The 11,542-nt window shown below is 40.7% G+C and overlaps 1 protein-coding gene and 1 non-coding gene across 2 annotated transcripts; both read left to right on the forward strand.

The window, feature by feature from the left end:
* The first annotated feature begins 2,015 nt into the window (after positions 1–2,015).
* RPL30 (ribosomal protein L30) lies at positions 2,016–5,182 on the forward strand. Its single transcript, XM_007934844.2, has 4 exons — positions 2,016–2,036; positions 2,299–2,444; positions 4,104–4,234; positions 5,133–5,182. The coding sequence occupies exons 1-4, from the start codon at positions 2,016–2,018 to the stop codon at positions 5,180–5,182; spliced, it is 348 nt and encodes a 115-aa protein (XP_007933035.1).
* On the forward strand, positions 4,777–4,908 carry LOC122152234. The gene has a single exon (XR_006164469.1). It is a non-coding gene; the product is annotated as a small nucleolar RNA SNORA72 (small nucleolar RNA).
* Positions 5,183–11,542: the final 6,360 nt, after the last annotated feature.

Below are 11,542 nucleotides of genomic sequence, written 5' to 3' on the forward strand. Positions count from 1 at the left end.
AACACGTTATGCTACTTATTTATATATGCCTCCAGACGTCAAACTGCAAAGTCCCTGAGGGTATCATGACCAGGGCCGTAACACAGGACCTGACACAAGGCACCATTTGTGGAGTGAATGAACATGTTATGTCTGTCAACATAATCCATAGTGGTTAAATTTATACTAAGTTGTCTTTTTTAGGTCCTGTTTTTCTTTGACAAGACTATAAGCCCCTTGAAAGTAAAATATATCATAATTCTTTGACGTTCAGAATGTTTGATAACAGAAACAATGCATACCTAAATGTCTAATGCAAATGGTAACTTTAAACATTTCCAAATTGCACATGCAATATATTGTAATGGAAAGTACTCTTAAGTAGAGGATTGGATTTTTTTTTAAATAATCAGATGACAACCATACATGAAATGTTAACATCAATCAGCAAAGAAACAAAGGGCACAGGATAAAAAGTAAGGGGATTGGTCTTCTAGCCTTTATCAAGTAGCACTGTCACAACTTCTCTAGATCTTTCTTCAATTTCTTATCAGATGAGTTACTTATTAGAGCTAAAATTACTCAAAAACAAAAACAGCTTATGTGCAATGCTAAGTAATCTATACCTAAATGGAAAAGCAAGCAGTATGACAATCTAACTTAGCTGGTTTGGTTTCTTTCTTTCCACATCAAACTGCTGCACCCATTTGACTAAACTTTTGTGAAAGGACTTAAGGTGACCTCAGAGACCTGGGTTCTGGACCTAGCTCCAATTTCCGAGTGTAAACTTGAGAATAAAAACATTACTTAACGTCATAGGTTTGCTGTGATTATTAGTAAATACAGGTAAATGGAATAGCTCACTTCCTGGCACATACTAGCTATTTATTTGCTTATTGACTTTGGTTTCCTATCCCTCCCACACGCGAATTTGCTCACCTACCAGTTTGGTTAAGGAGCTCTGGTGGCAGTTGTTAAGGCTTGGCTGCTAACCAAGAGGTCGGCAGCTCAAATCCAGCAGGCGCTCTATGGGAAAGAGATGAGAGAGTCCGCTTCTGTGAAGATTTACAGCCCTGGAAACCCTATTGGGCAGTTCCACTCTGTTCTGTAGGGTCGCTGTACATAGGAATCGAATCGACTTTGGCAGCGAGTACTGGTGTGGTTATACTTTGAAGAGGGCTGTGTGTGTGTGTTTGTGTGCTTTCAAGGCCTGATATTTTGCCTGATCTGTCACTGGCCATTTACACAAAGGTCCGACGTTCACAGAAAAAAAGATTTCTTAAATCGGATCGGTTTAAGCTGTCTGTGCAAATTCGGCTTACAAGTTCACACTAAAATAGACACAAGAGGCGAGACTGAGACAAAGGCGGGACGTCCCCGTTTTCCAAGGGACCAGCAACTGGAGCGAGTGCAGGCGAGTGGACGCAGCTGCTTCCACTCGACTGGACTGACCACGAGCGTGACCCAAAATTCCGGCAGAATGCTCCACAAGAGCAGCGGCTTCCGGTAAGGATTAGCTCAGCTGCGTCATAAGGTCGTGGATGCCGCTGCTGCCGCCTCTTCTCCACGCCCCTCCCGCTGCCCCCACAGTCAGTTTCTCCAATTCCCGCCTGGCTCGGGGTTCTTCGGTTCCTATGATTGCAGCTCAGGAGAAGCAAAGCAACACAGCGGAAAGAGACTGAAGGCAGGCACCTGGAGAAGGCCAACAGCACCTCCTCCCCTCTAACTTAACACCCGCAAAAGCAACAACCGGCGAATACCTTGCGCCTCTTCCTCCGCCCCTTCCGCTCGCAATTTACTTCCACTTCCTATCCCGGCGTCCTGTCTCGGCTGTGAACAGCTTTGCATTGTGGGTGTCCCTTCCTTTCTACCTCCCCGGCCATCTTGGCGGCTGCTATTGGTGAGCGAGCTCTATCAGGACGTCGTTTAAGCTGCTTGGAAAGCATTGCAGGCTACCGTCTGGGCCTTCGGATAATAACCTCCCTGTCTTGTCTTATGTTCTAGGTTGGGGGCCGTCCCGCGCCTAAGGCAGGAAGATGGTGGCCGCAAAGAAGACGGTGAGTGAGGCGGGCCAGGGTCGGAGGTGGATTCACGTGGAGTGAAGAGGCCGGCGGGGCGGGCAGATCTGGGCACACCGGGGAGAGAGCCTGTCCGCTGGCCTTTGGAAGGCCTTAAAGGGAATACGACAAGTCTTACCAATGACTAGAAGCCTTCAACTTCGGAGGCTTTTTTAAGGGGCTCAGGCTTCCGGAAAGCCGAACCCGCTTGAGGTGGTTGCAGATGAGGCCGTCAGCCCCGTGTTAAATGTTTGCTTTGTAGAAAAAGTCGCTGGAGTCGATCAACTCTAGGCTTCAGCTTGTTATGAAAAGTGGAAAATACGTGCTGGGGTACAAGCAGACTCTGAAGATGATCAGGCAAGGCAAAGCGAAGCTGGTCATCCTCGCCAACAACTGCCCGGCCTTGAGGTAATGGAAGGAGCCTGAGTGCGGGTGTTGCCTGGTCCGGGGCAGCTCTATCGTGAGCGAATATCCAGGAGTGTAAACTTGTAATCCTTTGCCAAGTTATCTTGTAGATTTTCGTTCTCTGGTATATACGGCACGTGAAACAACAGACTTGTAATCTGGGTAGCAAAAGTGCTCTGCGTCCTAAGCGAACACTTGCAGAATAATTGTAGTTGCCATTAAGATGTTTGGCTCTTGATACCCCCCCTTCCCCTGGTCCATTTGCTCTCGTTGTCTAAGCTTAGCTTAGTGAGAAATGTGACGGAAAGGATAAAAAAAACACAGAATGTCACCATAATGTTTTCCCATGTATTTTGTGTTTTTTTGGGTGCTTTTTGTTTTCTAGCTTCTCAGTGGTTAACAGGTGCTTCATTGTATGAACTTACTTGTTTTAGTGTAACAATTAATTCAGGCTGGAATTTGAAGGACTGGATTTGCAGGCTATCTTAGACACTTGGTTCATTGCAGTGCATTATCTGAACCTAGGGTTTTGCTACTTACTACTTTGAAATTTAAGTTAGTGCATGTTGTAAATAAGCTGAAGAAACTTGGATCTTGCAGAATATAAGCCATGTAAATTACTCCTTCTACTCCCATTGTTTTTTCTACGGTAATGCATAACCTGCTTACAGCATTTTATATCAGGTCTCCGTGCTGAAGTGGCAAAGCTTCAAGTGCCCTTTTGTAGTATTGCTTCTCAAACATGAATGTGCACTTGAATCATTGGTGATTTTGTTAAAATGCAGGTTCTGATACTCATTCAGTGGGTCTGAGGAGGGGCTTTGGATTATGCATTTTGAACAAGCCCCTTGTAAAACTTATTACTGGTCTGTGGATTCACATTTAGTTTCCAGGTTCTGTAGGACCTGTTTCAAAAACTAAAACCATTAGTATCTAAGTCCACTCGGTTGACACAAATCATTACTCTGTCCATTGTTAAGTTTTTGGATAAGTAATCATCACTCCCCAGCTAGGATTCAAGGCAGCAGAGGGTGATATAAAAATAGCTTATGTTTTGAAGTCTTGGATGTAATTCCACTTAATATTCCAAGCCTAAATTTGTTAGCTTAAGAAAGGGGGAATATGTAATACCTACTTTAGAGGTTATCAAGGAGCCTTGGTGGCACTGCAGTTAAGCACGCTTCCCTGCTAAACAGTAGTTCACAGTTTGAAACCACCAGCCACTCCACAGGAGAAAGATGTGGCAGTGGACCCCAATGGGGCAGTTTTCCCTGGTCCGGAAGGTGGCTGATTGACTCAACAGCAGTGGATTAGGGATTGTCATGGTTGTCAAGTGTCTGGCACAACAACAGTTTCTGGTTTTGTTTTTTAAACTTTGCACTCTACCTTCTTTTCCATGAGCATATACACAGTTTTGAACGTAGTAGGTATTCAGTAGATATTTGTTGGTTGCCAAGAAACTGCAAACCCTGTGTCTTGTAAGGGATCAAAGAAAAGTTGGCTTGTATTGGTTAATGTGTATGATATTGCATTTTAAAGACTAATACATGGTTTAGTTACTGTTTAAAGGCCTTACCAGCATTGCAGCTAAAAAGAGGAGTGACATTTCATTAGGTACTTGGTAAGGCATTTATTTAATTTGCCTTTTTTTGATTCCCAAAGGAAATCTGAAATAGAGTACTATGCCATGTTGGCCAAAACTGGCGTCCATCACTACAGTGGCAATAATATTGAATTGGGCACAGCGTGTGGAAAATACTACAGAGTATGCACACTGGCTATCATTGATCCAGGTATGCTTTTAAATCATACAATCATTTTAGCTTTTACCTTTCCAATATGATAGAAAAATATATATTTGCTATATTAATCTCTTAGGTTCCTGAGTTCAGTTAGTGAGAATTTGGATAGCTGGAGGGTATCTATCCTATAGTTTATTTCAGAGAATTAATGTGTCAGTACGTTATAATTTGCTTTGATTGTTAAAAAAAAATTTTTTTTTTTTTTTTGATGAAAAACCTAGGAAATAATGACAGTGGAATTAGGACAGTAGTTTATGTTGGTTGGGAAAAGTTGGTTTAGCACAGGAGAAAAGGATATAGAAATTGTGGGTTGTCAAGATTATTTTTTATTTATTTATTTTTAATTGTGCTTGTGATCGAAAGTTATGTGTTTGAAGACTTAAGAAGTTGGTAAAAGGTGGAACTCTAAAGGAAAATAATGAGATAAAATAAGTAGAGGAAAATAATTCTTGGTGTCTAGGTAGGTAATACTCGGTAGAGACAAGTGTCCACAAATACACATATTAAAAATTTGAGAATTTTTAACATACCTGCTGCGAATATTCTCGCTGTCCTAATTTTGTGATAATTGGGGCAGGCTAAACATTCGCTATATTAAGACCACGCATGTGTCCCCAGATCTAGTTCTTTCCCTAGGTCTGGTTTTATAAATGCTGGTGATAAACCAAATCTGATTTACCATATGACCTTCTTGTGTAAGAAATGGCTGAGACTCTAGGTATCTTTGTTCAAGCTTAAGAGAAAGGACAATATAGCTAGTGAAGTAAATTGAAAATAACGAGTACTAATTTGCAGTTATGTCTAAGGAAGGCATAAACAAAGAAGGGAAATTTTGTGATTACCAGTTGCCATTAAATGTAAAGTTACTGTGTTTTGTTTTATTTTCTAGGTGATTCTGATATCATTAGAAGCATGCCAGAACAGACTGGTGAAAAATAAATCATGCTTATTTTTTCTTTAATAAAACTTCCCAGAGCTTGTTCTAAAAACTGTATCCACCTCAGTTATTTTCCTTTTTATCTCTCTGTTTCAATACTCTTTCCTAAAGATGGGATTAGAAAGGATACGAGGCAGCTAGATGTGATGGCAAGACTTTTGGGCTAAGAGTTACACATGCCAGTTTTCCTGTTTCATAAAGGCAGTGCACCAAGTTGCTTTCCAGAACTAGATTTTCAAGAGACTTAGTTTTTGTAATTCCGATCTCAGGATGGTTGTTCTTTTACATTTGAATATGCTTGAGAGGCAGCAGTACTCAAAAGTAGTCAGAATTGCAATCCAGTTTAAATTACATATCTGAGTAGCAAAGAGAATTAAATGAAATGTTTCCCCACCCCCAGAATGCTTGCATAAACAGAAAAAATAATGAGGAAGGAACTGAAAAAGAATATATGCTTGTGGGGTAAAAGAAATGTGCTTGGACATCTTGAGAATAATCCTAGATCTTAAACAAGTGTTAAATCCAAGATTGCCTGAAGTATGTTTTAAAGAATCTTGTTCCTAAAAGACTGCATACTCTATCTCCCAAGACCATGCCTCATGGAACCCTTTTCCCATATCTGATAATATCCTTTGGAACATTCGAAGGAGTGAATATAGGGGGAAATAATAGTTAATTTAAAATTGACTAATTTTCTGCACTTACAGAGTTCAATTGGTGTATGTGTGTGTACTAGTTGGTTATACCCTGCTCAGTCCAATATGCTAGGCTAATAGAAGCTGCAGAGATGTTAGAAATATTTTAAACTATTTTCAATATCAGAAGATCTTTTGTAGGCATTTTTTTGGTGGTAGATGAGTGAAACTGGGTATAAGGATGCCTTGTGTATACTGCCTAGAAAGGCAAACATGTAGAGCAGAGCTATCCAAATGCCTTGGATTTGGAGTCAGGATGCTCCATTTTTTTTTTTTTTAATTAGGATTTGGGTGAAGATTTACAGAGTAAATTCACTTTTCATACAGCAGTTCACATATACTTTGTCTCATGTCATTGACCAAAATTTACAATGCAGCACCTCCCCTCCCACTTCCTCCCCATAGTTACCTCCTCCCAGTGTCCATCCCTTCATACTCTTCTGCACCCTGAGAGGCCCATAGGATGCTCCATTTTTTATTGTGTTTGAAAGTTTACATAGCAAATAAGGTATCCTTTTGACAAGTTCTAGGAGTTCTGGTGGCATAGTGCCTAAGGCATTTGACTGCTAACCAGAAGGCTGGTGGCTTAAACCCACCAGCCACTCCTTAGGCAGATTGGACAATCTACTTCTCTGGTGATACTGCCTCAGAAACCCAAAGAGGGGTCACTGAGTTGGATCTGACTTGACAGCATTGAGTTTGGTTTTGGAGTTTTGACAAGTTCCACACAAGTTGATCAATGACATTAGTTAGATTTCACATTGTGTTCTGGTTCCCTTTTTGGTAATCTAGGGTCCTGCATCCTTATCATTTGGATTCATACAGATGTTTTTTCAGAAGAGCAGTGTTTTAATGGCAATGTCTTATTTTGTGTGTCACTTGGCTTTTCTGCCAAAAAGTAATCTTGGGATAGTTCTGCTTCAGGGTTTAAAGAACATCTCGAGGAGTCCTGGTCTCACAGGGTTCAGTTAGTCTGGCCTTACTTAAGAATTTGAGTTTTCTTCTGCATTTTTCTGCATCCTAACCAGGATCATCGTGCCTTCAGTTATAACAGTCAGTGGTGATAGCTGGACCCATCCAGTTCTGGTCTCAGGGTAATCAGCTGAGATCAGGGCTTGTGTAGACTATCAGCTTTGTAGGCTTGCTTGTGATTTTGGTTACCTTCTTACTCTTTGTTCTCCAAGGAATAGAGAGCAATAGTTGTTTCTTAGATAGCTTTTTGCAAGCTCTTAAGACCCGAGATGCTACTCACTTCACCAGGATGCTGAACTTGAACTTTGTGAGCTATATTATGCCAGTGACTGAGGTCCTAAGCTTTCAAACCTAGAAAACCAATTTCAGAAGGTATTTGGTTTTGTCTGAGGAGTATCTGTAGTTGTGTCTTCAAAGTTGTGTGTGCCTGCACCCAGATATCTGTATGTACATATACGTATAGGTACTTGTGTATGTTCTCATGTACATTTGTACCTACCCATACTTGTATTTGCCTATATCCATCTGTATATGATCTTATGTCTTAATGCTCGTTTTGTTATTGGAATTACCACCCTCTTACATACATCAAATATTTAGTACGAGCATCCTTTTTCACGAGTGTCTCAGCAGCATCATTTACTGTGGTCGTGCCATATTCACTGCAGCCACATTGAATGCCATTTTTCCCGTCACCAGAAAAGAGGGCTCATGAGGACTCTACCTCTTTTAATAGCTATGTATCAACCATGGAGTCAAAGCCTATTTGACAGGCAAGGGAGTTTTCTTTCAAACTAACATTGCATGGTTTTAGTTTGAAGTTAATCTGTGAGGTGGGTGTAATTTAGAGAGCTGGTTTTAGGATTTTCTGTTTGTTCAGTATTTCTCAGTTTGGGAGTACCGCTGACATTTTGTGGTGGGCAGTTCTCTGTTTAGGGCTGTGGCATACTGCAGGGTATTTCTCATTTCTGGTTTTCCTTCCATGTAACAGCACCCACGAGTGCCACCCCCTCATTTCTAGAGTGACACCTCTTCTGATTGAGAGCCACTGAGCTATAGGAAAGATTCGTAAAAGTCCTCAGGTGTGTGTTCATGTTTGCATTTCCAAAGACTGTGCCCAAAATTTGTAAAAATGTTAGCCTTATCCTTGATAGGAATTGCTTGGTTAGACTAGTGGTCTCCAATGCTGTTCTGTTTTCATTATTTTACATTTTACAAAATGTTTTACTCTCTTGGTTAAAGACTTGTGCTTATTATCCACTGATTTTTGATTATGTAACCCTTCCCCATAAATAGACTTCCCATCATTTGGGTTATTTTTCTCTCCAGGTTGACTAGTTCCAACTTCATTTTTAATTTTTTTAATGGTCACCTGAAGAATTTAACATTGCAGATGCTTGTGTACCGTTTCTTTGCAGGTTTTCTGTTGCATAACTTTCTGGCTGCAAGCATTTTGAAATGGTTCTTAGAAAATGAATGATTTTAGGGCCTTCGAGGGAGCTCTGATGGCTCAGTGGTTGAGTACTCAGCTGCTAACAGAAAGGTTGACAGTTCAAACCCACCAGCAGCTCAGTGGGAGAAAAATGGCATTCTGCTTTTGTGAGGATTTATAGCCTTAGGAACGAACATTTCTACTCTGTCCTGCAGGGTTGCTATGAGTCAAGACTACTTGATGGCAATGAGTTTGGGTTTTTTGGGTTTTAGGTAGTGGTGATGTGCTAAAAGCTATTCGGTTTTTACCTTTTCCTGATATGTACTTGTATACTCGCTATTGTTTCAGCTAGAAGAGTTTCAAGCAGATAGATAGGAAACATCCTGACACATAGTGGCCTGAGGCAGCTGTGATGGAAGTGCCATCAAGTGCTGCCAGAGTTCTCAGGAAGACGAGAGAAGGTCTAAGGTGGAAGTTTTAAATGTTCTTTTCTGAATCTAATGAGAGTAGTGTGTGTGGCTGGGTAGCTCTGATACGCAGGGCATGTATAGGAAGTTCAGGCCAGTAGGTACTGGACTTATGCCATACCTATGCTGAAATACTTATTAGGCCTGGAGATAAAAGAAAGTCCCAAAGAAGAGGTTGGATATTGTGAATTCCTGTCAGTATAGTGTAGTGACAGGAACCAAAGGACTACAGAGAAGAAGTGTATGAATATAGCTAGTTAGATCGGACCATTGGGAAGAGCATAGTGCTCATGGAAAACAGTCTACTCTGATCTGCTTTCTTGCGTCTTATTTTCTGTGTTCCATCCATGGCAACTACCTCGACTTGCTGCTCCCTCTGCCTACAGTAGTGCCATTTTGTTTCTTGCTACCTTTGCCAGCCTTACCCCTGCTTGTTTCAAGGGCAAGCCCAGCAGCCTTTTGTAGATCCCAGGTCTGAGTTGCCAGAGAACATTTTTCAGGGCAATAATCCCATGGGTCTCACTAAAGTCTCAGCCAGCAGGACTCCTATTAGAGTTCAAAAACTAGAGTGAAATGACTTCAGAGCTTAAACATTGACTTAATTCTCTCATTGCTATGCTTGTGGGTATTATGTTGTTGATAATGATAGTAGGTCTTGAACACCTTGTACATTGCCTATTAACTACTTTTTATCTGTTTGTTTCAAAAAATTAGGGGTGGGAATCTGCCAAAGTCCTTTCCTCAGGTAAGGTGAGCAAAGAAGTGATTCTCACACTTAACTGAAGCACCATCCTTGTGACTGCCAATATTTATTGAATATTTAAAATATTTCAGGCCCTTTACTAAGCAGTGTACGTATTAACCCATTTAAACCTCTTGACAACCTCGTGAAATAGTACTATTAACCCTGTTTTACAGATGAGGAATCAAGGCAAGGAAAAGGCAATGAATGATCAAACTGGAATGTAAAGCCCTTATGTCAGAGATATACAGGTAGCAAAAAAAAGGAATGAAGTGTTTCCCTCAAATGAAATCTTGGATTAATCTAAATTTTGATGCATTAGTTGGAGACGTTTTGTTTCTCCTGAATGTTTTTTTCCCCCACGTTGGAGAGTTAACAATAAATGCAGTAGGCCTTTTTTTGAGGCACTAGAGGGCGTCTGGACATAACCTGAAGTAGAATTTGCTCCTACTGGAAGTGCAGGCATACTTCGTTTTATTGCCCTTCACAGATAGTGCATTTTTCACAAATTGAAGGTTTGTGGCAACCTGGCATTGAGCAAGTCTGTCTGTGCCAGTTTTCCAACAGTATGTGCTCAGTCCTTATCTCTGTGTTTGGTAATTCTCGCAGTAGTTCAAACTTTCATGTGATTGCATGTAATAGTCTATGGTATAGTGTAAACATAACATGTACTAGGAAACAAAAAAATTTGTGTGACTACTTTATTGAGATAGTGACTTGATTGCAGTGGTTTAGAACTGAACCCACACTCCCTCCGAGGTGTGCCTGTAGTTGTGCCTCTGTACTGCAATTCAATCTCAAGCAAAAGTGATGCCAACCAAATCAATGCTTTAAATACTTCCTAACAGAAATATCTAGACAACTATGTTGAATGGATGACTCGAGTATAAACTCAAAATTTAATTTTTTGAATCAAATTTTATACTTAGAGGATCAGATGATTTTCAGCTATTGAGGCCTAAGAATGTCCTTCCCACCCAGTCACACTGCCTTTTAGAAATTCTGATGGAAACATGTATCTTGAAATAATTAAATATAGCTAGCAGCTTATTCAAGGTGTTTGTTGTAAACCATCTTTTGGACAGTGGCTTCCATAAGAAGGATGTCATTCTGAGTAACTACATGTCTTATTGAAGCCACTTCACTGTTGTGTGTCCTGCTGCTTAAAGTGCCTTGCTGAACTCATTGTGCCATTTGTGAATTAATATATATTTTCATGTCTACTTGTTTTAAAGAAACACCTTTAATGATACAGTTGAAACATTCTTTGGCAACTATTTTGGTATATATCCTTAGAGATTTCCTGTTCCGAAATAGTGCCGATGAGTCGTCTCCAACTCATAGCAACCTTATATACAACAGAACGAGACCCTGCCTGGTCCTGTGTCAGCTTCAGAATCCCTACTATACCTGAGCCCATCATGGCAGCCACTGTGTCAGTCTATCTTGTTGAGGACCTTCCCCTTTTTCCTTGACCCTCCACTTTACCAAGCATGACATCCTTCTCTAGAGATGGGCTCTTATAACAGCATGACCAAAGTAGGTGAGACGAAGTCTGGCCATTCTTCCTTCCAAGGAACATTCTGGCTGCACTTCTTCCAGGACAGATTTGTTAATTTTTTTAACAGTCCATAATACTTTCAGCATTCTTTGCCAGCACCACAATTCAAAAGCATCAACTCTTCTGTCTTCTTTATTCATTGTCCAGCTCTCACATGCATATGAGGCACTTGAAAATAACCATGGCTTGTGTTAGGCGCATCTTAGTCTTCAAGGAGATACCTTTGTTTTTGAGCACTTGAAAGAGGTCTTTTGCAACAGATTTGCTCAATGCAATACATTGTCTGATGTCTTGACTGTTGCTTCCATTGGTGCTGACTATAGAACCAAGAAATATGAAGTCTTTGACAACTTGAATCTTTTCTCCATTCATTGTGATGCCACTTATTGGTCCAGTTGTGAGGATTTTTGTTTTCTTTATTAAAAATACAAGTTGATTCGACTTGTAGCGACCCGTCCTTGGGTTTCCAAGGCAGTATCTCTACGGAAGTAGA

The sequence above is a fragment of the Orycteropus afer genome, unplaced genomic scaffold (assembly GCF_000298275.1).
Source record: "Orycteropus afer afer isolate SDZICR_OR568_19922 unplaced genomic scaffold, OryAfe1.0 scaffold00021, whole genome shotgun sequence".
Taxonomy (NCBI): Eukaryota; Metazoa; Chordata; class Mammalia; order Tubulidentata; family Orycteropodidae; genus Orycteropus; species Orycteropus afer.

What these genes read in the sequence shown, in the direction of transcription:
- RPL30 (XM_007934844.2), top strand. Translation starts at nt 2,016, where the DNA reads ATGGTGGCCGCAAAGAAGACG. An exon ending in AACAACTGCCCGGCCTTGAG is followed by an intron (nt 2,445 to 4,103) that starts GTAATGGAAGGA and finishes TGATTCCCAAAG; the next exon opens with GAAATCTGAAATAGAGTACT. An exon ending in ACTGGCTATCATTGATCCAG is followed by an intron (nt 4,235 to 5,132) that starts GTATGCTTTTAA and finishes TTTATTTTCTAG; the next exon opens with GTGATTCTGATATCATTAGA.